This window comes from Hypomesus transpacificus, chromosome 14, assembly GCF_021917145.1.
Source record: "Hypomesus transpacificus isolate Combined female chromosome 14, fHypTra1, whole genome shotgun sequence".
Taxonomy (NCBI): Eukaryota; Metazoa; Chordata; class Actinopteri; order Osmeriformes; family Osmeridae; genus Hypomesus; species Hypomesus transpacificus.
Window position 1 is genome coordinate 4,831,896 of NC_061073.1, and position 16,685 is coordinate 4,848,580.

The 16,685-nt window shown below is 46.1% G+C and overlaps 2 protein-coding genes across 3 annotated transcripts; both read right to left on the minus strand.

Moving 5' to 3' along the window:
- Positions 1 to 239: 239 nt before the first annotated feature.
- On the minus strand, positions 240 to 3,281 carry si:ch211-245j22.3 (uncharacterized protein LOC563798 homolog). Its single transcript, XM_047034432.1, has 5 exons — positions 2,889 to 3,281; positions 1,754 to 1,886; positions 1,294 to 1,443; positions 795 to 900; positions 240 to 649 (listed from the first exon to the last, which is right to left on the minus strand). The coding sequence occupies exons 1-5, from the start codon at positions 3,008 to 3,010 to the stop codon at positions 525 to 527; spliced, it is 636 nt and encodes a 211-aa protein (XP_046890388.1). The 5' UTR covers positions 3,011 to 3,281; the 3' UTR covers positions 240 to 524.
- Positions 3,282 to 6,052: 2,771 nt separating this feature from the next.
- arntl2 (aryl hydrocarbon receptor nuclear translocator-like 2) lies at positions 6,053 to 15,420 on the minus strand. Of its 2 annotated transcripts, none has more exons than XM_047034431.1 (17): positions 15,158 to 15,420; positions 11,883 to 12,012; positions 11,631 to 11,684; positions 11,497 to 11,538; positions 11,212 to 11,369; positions 10,873 to 10,952; positions 10,552 to 10,644; positions 10,247 to 10,364; positions 9,900 to 10,049; positions 9,387 to 9,627; positions 9,039 to 9,145; positions 8,427 to 8,577; positions 8,190 to 8,257; positions 7,950 to 8,064; positions 7,704 to 7,794; positions 6,660 to 6,756; positions 6,053 to 6,268 (listed from the first exon to the last, which is right to left on the minus strand). In XM_047034431.1, exons 1-17 carry the CDS (start codon positions 15,213 to 15,215, stop codon positions 6,111 to 6,113), a joined length of 1,911 nt encoding a protein of 636 aa, XP_046890387.1. In that variant the 5' UTR covers positions 15,216 to 15,420; the 3' UTR covers positions 6,053 to 6,110. The 2 variants fall into 2 exon arrangements, with proteins under 2 accessions (XP_046890387.1, XP_046890385.1); XM_047034429.1 differs by having other exon boundaries at positions 8,190 to 8,260.
- Positions 15,421 to 16,685: the final 1,265 nt, after the last annotated feature.

The following is a 16,685-nucleotide window of genomic DNA, read 5'->3' on the forward strand; positions in this document are numbered from 1 at the left end:
AGACGTCATCGAGCAGGCACATCCCGCCCTGCTCCCGACTGGATTGGTTTGGGAGGAGGAACTCCGACGGGGTCTTGGGAGCTCCTAGGGGCGCCTGCCAATCAACTCTCATAGCTCAAGGATGACACCTTGTGGTTAAAATTACGTTAACGATCATACAGGGCGAAGCGGGCTAGAGCGATCACGCGTTGGTTTGTTGACGGCTGTTCCAGGAAAAAATACGACTTACATTCTACAAATAATTAGCCACATGTTTTAATGACACATCTATAGTGATCAGTAAAGTTATCCACAACGTAGGCACATCGAATGATCGAAGTAAATATATCATGGTAAATGTAAGATGTAAGTAAACCATCTGATCAATATTATCTCTCAGCTTCAGATATGAAACGTAATCAGTCTCATTCCTACAGTCATCTTTTCTTCTTCCATCCCTGCATCCTTCCCTCTCAAACCCAATCTATCCTTCCCTCTGAGGTAAAAGCATTCCAAGGGCAGGCTCCACCCCACCAGTCCCAGGGCTAGGGTCCAGGTGGGGCCTTCAGGGCCCGCTCCACCTTGACGGTGTGGAGGTCACACTCCAGCATCTCCCTGATCCACTCGTCCTCCAGAGCCCCCTCGATGAACTCCTCCTGGCTGATGACGGCTGGGCAGAACACAGAGGGAGAACAGTGTGACCAATAGAGACATTGCAGGGCGTCAGTGTTTTTTTTGTGTTGTTGCAAGAAGTTGCAAAATATCTGCATGTGTGAAGATGCAGCCATCTTTGCGTAGGCACGAGTGTGTCTAACCATTTTTGTCTTTGTCCAGTCGGATGAACATCCTGTTGGTGCACTCCTCAGCAGTGAGAGGGTTAGGTTTGGTAATAGCTGCTGCCAAGCTCATCTTGTACACTGCCTTTAAAACAGGGAACAGCCCCGTTTTAAAACAACACCCTCAGGCTCCAACTAGTGGATTACAACAACCACAACAGGATGCGATAGCTTCTAACTAGGTCAACGGATTGACCTAATTGTCCTTTTAAGCAATCTGAAATGAATGTTAATTAGGTTAGCCCCACACAGCACAAATCAGGCAGAACACGGCAACGGTCAGACTGGGAACACACCTGAGTCACTTACAGTGATCCATTCCCCAAAAACATTGGAAAATATCTGAAGGGGATCTCAATTTGACTGAATATCTGAGGGCATCTCAATTTGACCGAAATGTTAAGGTCGTGGGACGGATCTTGGTCATTTTGTGTCACTGATATACATCAGCTATCCCCAATAAATAGCTGGACCCCACCTGCATGATGTCCAGCATCTCCCCCCGGGTGATAGCCCCATCCTTGTCCTTGTCATACAGCTTAAAGGACCAGCGTAGCTTCTCCACTGCAGAGCCCTGGGTCAACATGCTGATGGCCGTCACATACTCCTTGAAGTCCACCACTCCGTCCTGCAAGGGAACCAGCCTCCTCAGTCAACCTGGCAGTCCCACCAGACGGACGGTGGGACTGGAACTAAATCGTAATAATATAGGTGTGTAAACGGTTGCTTGTGGCATGTCAAATATGCACGCCTCTACTCACGTAAATCCCTCTCTTGCTTTACCTACCTTCAACAGCAAGTGCCTAACACTCAGAGTCCATTCTTTTAACACAATTTTTGCCGAAATAATGAATGGTTAATTTACTCGATTTCCTTGTGTTGCAGTGTTTCCGTGGTCACAGTGTTTCCGTGGTCACAGTGTCATGTCTGCAGCCTACCCCGTTGTTGTCCAAGGTGCGGAAGATCTGCTCTGCATACTCAGCCGACTCGTGGCCCACTGTCCCTTTGCAGAAGTGACGTCTGAACTCGTGCAGGGTTATGAGACCACTGGGACACTCACTCATGAACTTTCTACCACGGGAAAGGACCAAACACACACACACCGCAACAAACAATCACACTGATGACCAAATAAAATCATTAACAAACAGATCCCAGTATAGCAACGCCAAGTGTGCATTAGGCTACTGAGCACAAGACTGAGGATGATCCATTAGGTCACTGAGCAGACTGAGGAGGGTCCACCACTGTTTCAACGACACATCTCTTATTGAAACAAGCAGTTACTCTCGTCTTGTTTACATGGAATTAGGGTATCCCAGACTAACTGTACCCTGTCACTCTTCCTTCACATAACCTATCCTGCTTGACCACACATTACAATATAGGGGTTGGATCTTGTTTACAGTTCATCCAGTAATTTAGTTTTAAGAATGACTGACCGTACAGATTTGAGCACATGTAAATTAGCTAATGGCCAGACAAGATAATCCAAATTCTAGTATGTTGTATGACAAGTTTCTTTCTATCAATCTTCTTGACATCTTTTGTTGGGTTTCACACAAAAAAAATACCCAAACCTTACGGTGAATTTAAATTGATTTGAATAAATACAGAAACACAGAGCACATTTGTTATCTCACACAAATGTATAAGCTTAGAATTGCATGCCTCCATGGTGAATATCGTACTTCTTGATCAATCACTCTCAAATTAAAGGACGTTTTTACTATTAAGATTGAATAAGGAAAAACTGCTGGCTTACCTACTGTGTATATGCTTAACCTTCCTTACAGTAGAAATTAATAATGTGCACAGGTCCCAAACAGCAGCCACTGAACGAAAACCCCTATCGCATCTCACCTGAACCACTCATAAAGCATCATGTCTCACCTGAACCACTCGTAAAGCATCATGTCTCACCTGAACCACTCGTAAAGCTTCATATCTCACCTGAACCACTCGTAAAGCATCATGTCTCACCTGAACCACTCGTAAAGCTTCATATCTCACCTGAACCACTCGTAAAGCTTCATATCTCACCTGAACCACTCGTAAAGCATCATATCTCACCTGAACCACTCATGAAGCTCCATCACATAGGTCCCCCCTGGCCTTCCGTGCAGAGTGGCAGCCTGTCCCATCCTCAAGCCAGTGCACCTCACCCTCCGCTCTGCCGATGACTTTATAATCATCCTAGCTTACCCCGCTCGTTTTAATCACACTTACGATTGGCCAGCAGTCCAGCCGACGCATCATCTCCAGGTGGGAAGCCACAGGACTGGTGGCAGGTGGGCCTGACTGACGTAAATGTAATCATCCAGAAAGCATTGACGGTTATCCTTGGCATTGTCTTCAAGGTCTTGGAGAGAGTGTCATTGACTGCAAAGCTTTGTATGGAAGAATACCTCGACTGCCCAGATAGGAAAGACAATCAAATGATTGCATATACAGCTGGTGGTGGTAGGTATTTTGGCATGTTTAAAGTGTGTGTATGTTCCCATGCAAAGTATGTTGTTCAGGAATCTAATGTTTATTAAGAAACTTTTGTTACAAGACAGGCCGGAGAGATGCACCTATCCTGTTGTGCCACAAACCGGCCCAGTTGACAGTAGCAGCAATTACACCATACACACACAACTGCTTCATTATGACCCCCCAAAACAATGACAAAATCTCAGATGAAGAAAAAAATCAAAAAAACAATACCAACAGCGATGTCAAAGGATATGATGGAGGTTTTGACTACGAGAGCCTGTGACAGGCTCGTGTTCCATGTAGGAGGACAGCGGCCCTACGGTACGATAGGCTCTACTTGTGTGCATGTAGGCTGGTGATGAAACACTGGTCTTTCAGACCCTCCCTCCCCCTCTCATAAGGCAAATAATCCAAAGAACCAAAATAACAAACAAACTAAAAACTTCTATATAAATTGCATGCAGTTTGTTAGCAGGGACTGACACTAAAGGGAACACAAAATAGGTAACAAATAGTTAACTAGGTTAATATTAAAAAACCTACCCTGGCAAAGCTGTTTGCCAAACTGGGAGAGAAGTAGTTATCACCGATGAGTTATTACCCTCATTCTCCACTAGATAGCGCTCCCCCAACAAGTGGAACTGTTTGTACAAGCTCACTGACACTTTCATAACCCAGGACTTCCACAAATACAGTACAGTGATTTTAAGGGTAAGAAATAGAATAACCTTGTAGCTAAAACACATATGGTATGACATTTTACCTGTCATAGGACCAGTCTTATCTATGGCACCGGCCTTCACAGCTCGCTGGTGTGGCTAGAATGAGCGTTGATGCCTCTGCCCAAGCTCATTCATCCACGCCATCTCTAATCAGGCATTAGATGGCTGGATTAGTGTGCGGCAAGCAAAAAGGTGAACAAATCGCCCCCCGATTCACCCAACGATGCATCCAGACAGGATGAATGGTCCTGAAAAACTCCTCTGAAAAAGTGTGGAGCGTAGGCCAGTTCAGACGGCACTTCAAACACAGGCAGCTGGTCCATGTAGGCATGGCCCTGAGGTTTCAAGCATAAGTCAGAGACCGAGGTCTTCTCCTCCACAGTCCACACTGGCACAGAGCATGACAAACAGACCATAATAGGTGGCCGTGTCCTTGAACAGCAATAGAACTTTCAGAGGTGTTTTGAGTGGTTCGGGACTATAATCAAAACATGGCGTCGCTGCTTCCGTCCATACCCACTGACCTTCCACTGTGGACCGTCACACCGTCCCCTGGGCCCGGAAAGAGGGCCCGCTCTGTCTGCTGACAGACTAGAAGACTTCTGCAACACCTGATGATCTCAGCAAGTCGATCTGAATCGAGATTGGCTTCAAACATTTTAAAACTGCTTCTTGTCTGGCTGTGTACAGCCCATCCCTCTGGTCAAAAGGTCCATTCGCCTCGTTAAAATGCAATAGTGTATGGTCGTGACAGTGATCACATGACGTAAATAGCAGAGTGTCTGGTGTTCTGGAATGTTAAACCATTACGCCTGGCACTGTCCCAGGAGACCGCGAATCAACAGCCAGCGTGTGGCACTGATGCAGCTATCCTGGCAGGCCTTCTGCAGGCCCCACCCACCCTTATGGCCATGGTTTTATGCAAAAATAATTCAACCAACTAGAAGTTCAAAAAACTGCATCTTGTCTGTGGTGTCTGAACACTGTCTATAATCATCTGTCACCAGCATGGGAATCACACAGGGGGCAAAAAACAACAACATGAGAATACAGACGAACCACGTCGTCAAGAAACACATTTTCATTCAATAAAAATTAAAACGGTGGAAATATTGTGAGTGAACAGGTTGAGCGAGGATTGGTTCTGGTTAGAGGATTCCTGAGGTACTGCCTCACCTGCCCTGACTCTGACAGGGATCCTATAGAAAACCAACACATCACTGACTTGAAAGACTGAATGTTGTGCACCAGCACATGTCCTTATGACTTCTACTCACGGAACGCCTTGTTCCATCAGCATGACTGGCTAGGACCTACACACATCATCGTTGTGTGCTTGTCTGAGGTTTTGGGCTTTTCTATTGGACAGACACACGAGCAAAAGCTGACTGGTTGGCCAATTATCTGAGCACAGATGACTCAATTTCTCCATCAGATGTGAAGAAACCCAGATGATTGAGATATACCCTGGGAGATAACACAATCCCTCTATCGAGGTCAAAACATATACATACATTTATCCAATTACTATTATTCAGAAAATATATTGTTTCCAAAAACATGTCATCACTTTCAGTGCGCCTGTTTAGCTTCATCATCTTCACTCCTGTCCTTTGTTCAAGTGTAGCTAGATAGACCAAGGAAACAGGAACCTTCATCCGGGGAGGCCTACGTTCCTGGGTCCTAGTGTCCTAGAGTTTGGCTGGGTTATTCCACATTGCTCCCGCAGCTCTTTCATAGTCAAGTCTCCGTATGAGGGACAGAGCGTGTGTAGAGAGCAGTTGGACAGAACTGCCCATGACTGTCAGGTGGTTCTGAAAGCTTTTCCAGGCAGAGCCTTTGAAGACTTTCCCCCTCAGCTCCATGTCCTCCTACTGCTATGGAGATGGAGATGTTTGGAGTAGGAGGGGGCTGGGGGGGTCCCTTATTATTAATAATCCAAACATATTTTAGAGTTTTAGAGTAGCCGCCTGAAAATTCCACAGCGTAGGTGGAAAAACTGATAATAAATACATCTTAAAAAAAAAAAATTAAAAAAAAAAATTGATGGTCTGATGGATGAAGGAGGAGATTACACAGAGGCCCCTGAGACGTTCTAGAGTGACCAGTGCATCTCGTCGAAGTCCACAGCCTCGCCCAGGTTGGCGTCCGTCTCCAGCAGGCTCATGATGACCGCCATGGCGGCCTCGTCGTTGCTAAGGCCACCGAGCCCGGGGCCCACAACACTGTCCAGGTCCAGCTGAGCGTTGTCCCCTACACAGAGGATGGAGGTACATTAGTGAGTCAACCAGCCAGGTGTTTTAGCTACAGTACTAGCTAGGGTCTTTTCGCTACAGTAGTTAAATAGGACGCTTAGTTGCAGATGTTTGGTAGGTAGCTGTGTTCTTTATGTACAACGTTAGGTAGCTACTTGCAAGACTGGTGAGGTAGTTAGTAGTTAAATAAATAAGAGACAGTAGTGGCATAGTTAGCTAGGAATAGCATATTTTAGGGATGATAGTGATCTAGGTAGCTAGGTACTTTAGTGACACTAGTTCCTAGTTAGCTAGGTATTTAGGCGCAGTAGTGAGGTAGCTAGCAAGGTATGTGCGTAGTTAGCTAGGTAAATCAGGTACAGTGATTCCATTGCTTGGCAGGTAAATACCCAGTGATTCTCCAGCAGAGACAGGACCATCCTGCAGTTCGTCCTCAGTGTTGGACTTTCCTGGCATCTCATTGTCCATCGCCTCTCCGTTTGGCACCTTGGTGGGCATCACACATGTAAGGGCGCGCACACGCACGCACTCATTCCTGAGTATATGGTCACACTAACGCATGTACAGACAGCACCAGTTAAAGGTTCGGATACACCTACTCATTCTAGTAGTTTTTAACTAACTCTTTTTTTACATTGTAGATTAACAGTGAAGCTAATGTCTCAAAACCATGAAATGACACATGGAATCATAGAGTAACCCCAAAAAAACGAATCGAAATGGATTTTGTATTTGAGATTCTTCCTGCTATTCACCCTTTGTCTTGATGACAGCTTTGCACACTTGGCATTCTCTCAATCATCTTCGAAGTGATACGATAACATGGACGATCATCATCAAAAGCTACTATTTTGAGTCAGGTTCGAGAACAGAAAACAAAATATTGGGGAAGACAGTTTGGGATCCATTAGGTCCTGCCTGCAGCTGAGGAGCGAGGGCTGGGGGCCGAGGGGTGGGGGCCGAGGGGTGGGGGCCGAGGGGTGGGGGCCGAGGGCTGGGGGCCGAGGGGTGGGGGCCGCGGGGTGGGGGCCGAGGGGTGGGGGCCGAGGGCTGGGGGCCGAGGGGTGGGGGCCGCGGGGTGGGGGCCGAGGGCTGGGGGCCGAGGGGTGGGGGCCGAGGGGTGGGGGCCGAGGGGTGGGGGCCTGGTTGGACCACAGAGTAATGAAAAGCAGCCAACAGCTGCTCAGCATGCGTGGGAACTCTTTAGGAAACCCCTCCAGGTGACCATCTCATAAAGGTGCCTGAGAGAATGCCAAGACGGCCCAACGCGTGGCTACTTTGAAGAATTAAACATATTTAGATTTGTTTTACATTTTTTGGGGGGGACTGGAAGTATTGAGAAGGTGTGCCCAACCTTTTGACTTGTGTTGTATGGGCTCACACACACACACACACACACACACACACACACATGTTAAATGTTGAAGACTCACGTTGCTGCTGGTCTGGGGATGAGTCATTGGCGACTTATCCTGATGCATGTTGAAGGGACTGACATTACCACTGGATGGGGATGAGTTCATCCTGGAAGCGGAGCAAACACTGTCACTTTCAGGACTAATTCTTCCCACATCAGTCAATAATCCTGTACTTCTGTGGCAAGAGATTTGACAGATATTCACTGAACATGACGTTGCCATGGGTCTCCAGCCCAGACATCGCCAAGCACACAGACCCACCTGTTATAGTCTAGCAGCTCGTTAGCAATGTGCGTGCCGATGCTGCCGGCGTAGATCATGGTACCAGGGGTGTTAGGGATCCCAGGGATGATGGGAAGAGACTTCTTACAGTCATCTACAAGTGACCAAATAAACCATCAGACCACATGAGCTGACATGCAGAGGTGACATGTGTGACTGACATGTCAATCTGCAGTGGTAGACAGTCTTCAAGATGGCTTCCTTCTCATTTCAACTCACCTTCAGAGGTCTTGGGAAGGCTTGTCTGTTGAGGGTTCACTTCTGCTCTACCCGGGCTACTGTGGTCGCTTCTTGAGGGATGGACGGATGATGGAGTTAGAGAGACATCACACACTCTGACAATACTACACACGCAAACTTTTTCACAACACAGCGTACACACTCAGTTCAGACAATTCAAGACAGCGATGTCATGCTAGAAGCTTCCCGTAGTGGGTGGTTAAGGTTTGTACTCACAATATGACGGTATTAGTTGACACTATGTATTCTACTTCTTTGGTCCAAGGATTTACAAAACTAAACCACTGACTTCGTAGAGTGACAAAAGAGCCATATTTTGTTTTGAATTTATAGCAATTTGTGTCAATTCTTTCTTTACACCGCAGCACTGTGAAAGAAAGGGGAGAGTCTAAGTTAGAGAAATAAACATTCAGACACACAGATGCCATCTGCGACAATTCTGTAAATTCTGATATGCTGTGTATGGGTAGATATTGCGTAACATTTCAGTGAAAATATACCGTTTATCCTTTTCCTATTGTAAATTCATCAATGTGGGAAAGAATTGTTGATATTAATTTGACAGTTATGCTAGCACTGTGGCCACTGGAGTGGAGTCTGGGCCAAATATTCATGGTCACATGACCAAATATTCATATTCATGTCCAAAATGGATAACAGGGGGCCCACTGATGGGAACTTCCTCCCGGGGCAGGTGCACACTGGCTAGATGTTCTTGTTATCAGACAGGTTAGGAGAAAATGCTTGGTTGCCCACAAAAAGGTAAAATTAGGATTAGAGGGAATAAATACAAAAAAAAAAAATTAAGACCAGATTAACAGAATATACCTTTACGATGGCGGTCCGCTAGATGTGGTAGGTCATCCTGATGGAAGTACTCATAGCAGGAGGTACCCAGCAGCTCCTGGGGGAGATAGCCCAGAATGGTGGTGGCACTGGGGAGCACAGGACAGGACAAGGGATGGAGGTCACAATACAGCCTGGAAAACTATCACGTCCAATCAGATCTCTGCGTGGATGTTTTGTTTATCACCAATAGCCAATCAGATCTCTGTGTGGATGTTTTAATAATGACCATGTCCGATCAAATCTCCGATGGTAGGAGAGACGGGAAGGACTGACCTACACGTTGGCACACGCTACACAACAGCTAACAAACAGATATGACATGGTTACCGTTGGTCGACGAAGGTGAACTTGCCGTCCATGGCGTAGCGTGTGACAAACTCAGTGGGTGTGACTCGAACCTCCCCATTGGCCTGGGGGTAGAGCCGGGGGTGGACCCGGCCGACTGCCACCAGGCAGCTGAAGTGGGAGCTGTCCTTGTCGGCCTCCCCCTCCCCCTCCATCCCCAGCTGGCTGGAGGGCCAGCTCCGCATGTATCCTGTGCAGTGGACCGTGCAGTACCGCTGAGACTCTGCAGGGGACAGAGCAGCGGGACTCCTTTGACAAGAATCTCGATCCAAATTACACATCCGCGATCTGTTAACTACTTACCGGGAGCTTATTATAATAACTACCGTTTAGATCACCATGTGCCATTTCAGTTTTTTGTTGCTTAAGCTAGGCACAAAAATGAATACAAACGAAAAAGATTTTTAGTTTAAGTTAAACAAATCAAACAAGCGAAGCTCAACTGTTTTATCGTCTTCTGAGTACACACACATACACAACACACCACACACACACCTTTCTTTTTGGAGCTGCTGGGCTGGAACTCCTTCTTCTCGATCTTGACGGAGACCTTGTTGTACTTCATGTGGCAGAAGAAGGAGCGGCGAGCCCCTGAGCCCAGACGGGCAGCACCCAGAGGGAGCTCAGCCTGCACCTCGAGCCCCGCTGGCCAAACAAACACAGGGCTCCAGTCAGGAATATAGATATCTTTTTTCACACAACATTTTTTTGTATGCAGCCAGGCCCCTTTTCTCACACACACACACACACACACACACACACACACACACACACACACACACACACACACACACACACACACACACACACACACACACACACACACACACACACACACGTACTCTTGGCATCTATGAGTCTCTCACGAGGGTAGAGCTCCGAAGCAGACAGCTGCTCCTTCACCTTGCTGATGTCCTTAGGGTGGACATAGTCAAACAGACTCTGACCAATCAGCTCCGTCTGAGGATCACAATCACCCACCTTTAAACCGACCAATCAGCTCCACTGCACTATAACTCAACGTCAATTCTGACCCTGCAACTGCTGGCAAAACATAAGGGAGGCCTTATGACAAGGACCCTAGCAAGCTGGTTCTAATCTGGTTCTAGTACTGGGGTTCCAAACACAGCTGAAGAACAATACTCACCCGACAGTAGTTGAGTATCTTGCTGACGGACTCTGAGACAAAGACTATTTTACCTCGATCACAGCCCACCACAAACAAAAACCCATCTGCAGCCTGAACAGGAGAGAGGGAGGAGAAGAGAAGGACTCGTCTAAATCGAAATGTTCAACTGAAATGTGATGTAGTAACAACAACGACCAGACAAGAGAACACGTACGGTGTGTTCTGTAGTGAGGCCCTGTCTGGGCCGGTCTTTGGGAGGTCATGTCTGTGCTATGCTGGGGGGGGGGGGCCCAGTCTCTCAGAGAGATGCTGTTCCACTGGAGCAGCTGGGATGCTCACCTTGAGGACCAAGTGCTTGAGCTCCTCGTCGGGGAGGAAGGACGGCTTGTAGTTGGCTTCTGTAAAGGAACTGGTGGAACCTGGCGGAACGAGAGCAGGGACAGGAAGAAGAGTGAGAGCACAAAGAGAGGGAGAGAGAGAAGGAGTGATGGGGCGAGTCAGAAAGAGGAAATGCTACAACTGGGGGGGGGGGGGGGGGGGAGACTACAGAAAGGTACGTAGTTCTCCGGAAACGGGTTTTAAAAGGCCCTGCATGACAACAACCAACACTTCCAGGACAGGGTCTTCTAACCCAGCTCTGACATAGTTCCTGCTCTTAGGCGCACTCACTGGCGGTACCTTTGAGAGACTTGAGGTGCTGCACGGCCATTCGCAGCACCGTCAGCTTGTCCAGCTTGCGGGACATGGGGTTGCAGGTGGGGATCATGGCAGACAGCTCATCGATAAGGTTGTTCATCTTGTCTCGCCGTCGCTTCTCAATCTGACTGTGGGGCTCCCTGAGAACGACCCCAGCCATAAGACCAGCAGATGCTAAAGCTGAGCTAAGCTACTTCTTACAAATCTGTACCATTGCATACAAAACCCTAATACTCCTGCTGAAGTTTGAACAAATAGCAGAAATACCTGAAGCACTTGATCTTCACGTGTTGGTCCTCTCCTTCAGACCTACAGAGGTGGGAGGAGAGAGGCGGAACATGTCATTAGACGGTCAGATGATGCAAACGCAGAAACCTGGAGTGGAGTCCATGACCACGTACCCGTCCGGATCCTCATCCATCTCCACATCCAGGAAAGAGGACGATTTGGTTTCTCTGGGAAGACAATGCGTTGTTAAAAAAAAAACTGGATGATTGTTGTTGTTTTTTTTGCCAATAGCACCTTTCATTTCAAGACCAAACATCTATAAATGAATACTGTAAGCCAGTGTAACTAATACCATAAACCAATATAACCATTCAGGAGGCACTGTTATCTATTCTATACCAACACACACACACACACACACTTACTGGGTGTCCATACTGCCCTTGCGTTTGCGAGGCAGCTCTGTGCCCGAGGACAGAGCAGCAGCTGAGGAGGCAGGCATCAAGCTGGGCACCGACAAAGAGAGGCTTTGGTTTTGCTCCACCAGCACGTCCCCTGGAACACACGCACTCACAAGGTTCAAGGAACAGGTGAAGCACGGGGCATTCGACATCATCTTACCATGCAAAGACAACAACAAACATCATTAAAAAGGGGACTCGCGTTACAGCTAGAGCAACCGCAACCTGCACACTGCAGTTGGTTCACATAGTCCTGTCTTTAACTCGGTGCTCTACAGACCCAGTAACCTAAATAGCCATTACCAGATCACCAGAGGCTGATGTTCTAATCCTTCTCCCTCCAATGAAGCAACACGCTGGGGAGCATCGCGCACGGCCCGGCCACAAACTCTTACCCCGCCTGATCCCCTTTCCACCACCTCTCTCACTCCTCTGACCACCTGCCTGGGGTGTGTATCCTCACCAGATCGACAGCTCTGACGTCACACAGGAACCCTTCAAGTAACTCATTCATAATTACCACCAATACTTTATTTATTTATTTATTTTACTAAGTAATTCACTCGTCTTAAGACCAGAAGAAAATCGCCACATCACATAAGCGGAGATGGAGGAGGGTTTTCTGATAGGCTACACACCACTGCAATAATGCCAGTAGTATAAGCATCAACAACAAAACTAGGCTGTGTGAACCACGGACGCAGGGGCGGGCTGAGCGGCCGACCAATAAGTGCTGTCACCAGGAAAAACAAGAAGCTAAAAGGACACACAGGAATATTTATGGTATGCTGCAGGTCATGCCACCACAAAAAAGGAGGGGCCACAGCTAGCAAGGACAGGGTCTCTTCTGATTGGATGAGTTCTACTTCAATAAAGAGATGACGGGAGGACGAAGTCAGGCACGTGGCCGGAAGATAGCGGTATCTTCTTCCCAAACAAGGCTAGACCGTCTCTATATATACACACTCAATGTAAAATAATGATGGGTGTTTATTGTGAACAACTGAAGAATTTGTGTTCGTCAAGTCACATTCTGAAAATGTAACCACTGAAAAAAAAATAACAGTTGTATTGATATTGATGGAGGGAAAGCGAAGTGATCTGGGACAGAATGTGGAGTACAATAGGAGCTTGACCACACAGCTAGGCCTGACCCCACGATAACTTCATCGTTCAGGCCCATTATCTACTATACAATACCATCACAGCTTGGCCAGGGGACCAAAGCAGTTCACTTTGACCATCAGTCTGACAGGGAGAGTTGTACCTCGCTCGACGTGCTTCAGGTTAGCGATGATTATCCAGCTTGCCCTTAACACTGCATAACAGACATTTGCCATTGAACAGCATCACAATTGTTTGGATGCAGGCATTTTCTGGTGCCTGGCGATCTTGACCTAGAAATCACCGCTTTTTCACACGAGTGCTTGGACCCTGTCAACACACTGCACCTTCACACACAGCTTTCAATGTGACTCACTGACAGCCTCCATTTGTGAAACCAGGAGCAGTAAAGGCATTCAGAAGGAGAACGACACAGACATACTATTGATATAGTCCCGAAAATGTATGTCCCACCTTCTACCCTAGAACCACAGAGCTTGTGTACCAAAGAACATGTCCTTTAAACAAATTAGCCTTCATTTTACATTTCTTCCTGATGATGTCAGCATCAGAGATCCGAGTCACTTCCTGGCTACTTAGATGGGCTTGGGGGAGGGTTGGCTCGTACGTCAATGTTACAGAGATAGCTTAAGAAAAAAAACGTACAAGATGCGTGTGCAGGCAGATGCATATCCTTGTTAACACATAATAATTATACTTATTTTATTTAAAAGGTAAACCATGTAACCAACTGCCATTAATACCTAGTATTAAACCTGACACTCCATGACCACAGTTGTGATGATGTACATGTCAATATCAACACATCTTAAACACTGCCTAATCCTCATTTACAAACAAAGAAAGCTGATCCATTTGAGATCCTATTTAAATCACCATGGAGCAAATAGATTTAGACTTGTTAGTGCACTTTGGAGTGTTCTCCAATATTGTACATTACAGAAGTATCACACTTCAGAAATAACACAAGTTTCAGTATCCACACTTAAGCATGTTTCAGCTAAAGTAGATAAACGTGATAGTATAACAAACCCAAGAGGATCCAAAAGGAATAAGCGGTCACGGTGGCCCATAACAAGAGCAGCTAGTTTGACCTACATATTATATAACCGTCACACAACTGCACGTACACGTGTAGACTGCATAACAATACGACAATCTATTTATTTTTTATTGAAATAAAGAAGAAACTTAATGCTACTCACCACAGAATGTGCATTAAATACAAAATGTTAACTAGATTTAGCAGTCGCTCAATACAGGCTACAACAGACAGAATTATGAATTATTCTAAATAACAAACAATACGGTGAAGACAATAAGATTTATATTATCCACAATTGAATTTGTATTGATTATGTATTGCTTTTTAAATGAATCCATTGCTCTCAAAACTAGGGCTAAATGTGTAAGCTCACACTGGCGCTAATTGGACGTGGACTGTGACACTGTAACCTACAAGTAGCCTGGATTTTTTCAGTAATAGGCTACGCTATTGCGAAAAGGAAGACCATAAAAAGAGGTCTAACCAAACCACATCGAGAAATCCTCCTTTGTCACATAAACATCTCAATAGTCTCAGTTTCACATGCTAAACTTTGAACATACCGACAAACAATTCCAAATTGCGCGACTGTTCTTTTAAAAGTAACCGACCCATACGGACAATAACCTTTAATGTTGATTACTTTTAGCATATCATTGACATGGATGTTTATCGTGGGCCATGTTAAGATCCTATAGAATAATAGCTTAGGCTATAGGAGTATCTATTTGCAACTATGCTAAGCTATGAGCGCAAACCCTTACACACAAGCGTGTGATCGTGCAATAGTCCTCAATTACCGTTGTAAACATCAACAGTGTTATATGTTAACAACCGAAATGTTCATTTTTGCTACATTTTTCAAAGAAGTGCCTTAGCTGCCAGTTTGCTCTACTGATCTACTGACCTACTTTCGGCACACAGCGAATGGCTTATGACCACAACCATTGATAAATTCATGAACCGTTTCCTGGTAGCCATTCAGACACTGCTTTGGCGAAAAGCCGCAACAAAAAATGATACAAAATTGAATTTGATATCATTTCAAAACTGACAGTGTCGGGTTTACCTGTCCGTTCCCCTATCGCTCTGTCACCGCCACCAGCCGCTGCATTCCTCGCCGACATGGCTGGAGCCGGTGCACCGGGGCCCAGTACTCCACTGCATGTGGAAGAAGCAGTATATGTTGATAGGAGAGGTAGCCGGGGAGGAGGGGGGAGAGTGAGTTGTATAATTGCCTTATTTTTTTTCTTCTTGAGGGCGGGGAGTAGTGAGAGAGAGGGGACACAGAAACGTGCGAGGAAAGTACACGGTGTAATCAGGGCAGCAGCAGCGCTGAATTCCGGGAAAACGCGGAAGACTATGCGGTTTTGTCACGCCTCTCGCCGTCTAGCGGTGACATGCGGTAGCGACGCTCACGTGCACCGACCCCAGATTGGATTTGAATTGCTTCATTCACCTTATTTAGGAACGCAAAAGTGGTTGGCGCAATGGAAACGTAGCTGTCTTTCAACTTTGGGCAATAACTGCCTACTGTAGATGAAAGAGTCACGCATTCTTGTCCACACAAAAAAAAACACACATACACGCCTACCTTTTTATAAATCTCGGTACAGACTGAGAACGGAAAGTGATCCTTTTAACATTGACAATGTGGGTTATGCCCCCATTGGTTACATTTAGGAGCAGCTGCGTGAGAATTTTTTTGCAATGATTGAAGTATCCTCTAATGCCATCATCATGTAGGCTAGTCCTAATCTTCTATTTTTTGTGTGTATGTTCAACACACGGAAATCTGAAAACACGCGTCAGTGCCTCGCTTTACCACTAGATGGCGGTCAAGACTTTAACATCGACAGTAGGCTAACCCTAACCAGACTTTAATTGTCTGGTTAAAAATAATTAAAACATGACCGGGAGAACGTGGATCAAATGACGATTAGGGAAAAAACTATACAACGCAGCCTACAAAATATTTAAGCAACAATTGACAGAACGCATAAAGGGTTGTAGACTATTGATCTTGTAACATGCATCTCCTGGCATAGACATTCCAGTAGAGGAAATTAAAGGCTTCATTTCTACTCTTTGGGTCACGGCCTCAAACTAGAGAAACATGCTTTCAGGCACCGATGGCATTATAGCAGCGGAGTCCAGGTTATTTGTGGTTCACGCCGGTGTTCCGGCCAGTAGCAGCAACAGCCCATCTGTAGCCTAAAACAAAGCCTCTCCCTTCATCTCCCCTCAACCTCTCCTACTGATGAATCTTTAAAATCGAATTATCTGAATTTTAAAACAATTGGTGCATATTTAATGAGAAGGAAAAGGCGGGCTTGTCCGAATAGTTAATCGTGCATTTAGTTAGGGGAATACCCCAAAGGTACCGCCACGTAAAACAAAAAAAGTTTGTGCAATTTAATCTGGCAGAAAAGTGTGATTGCGGGAATGGAAGATCAGTTTCTCATGTCATAGGCAGGCAGTCACGCTAATTAGCGCTTTGGCTGACCTGGATGCGCTGGGAAGGAATGGGGCGTACCTGGAATCTAATGTATACATCTTAAATTACACCTGCGCACATGTTACACAGCGCAACAGAC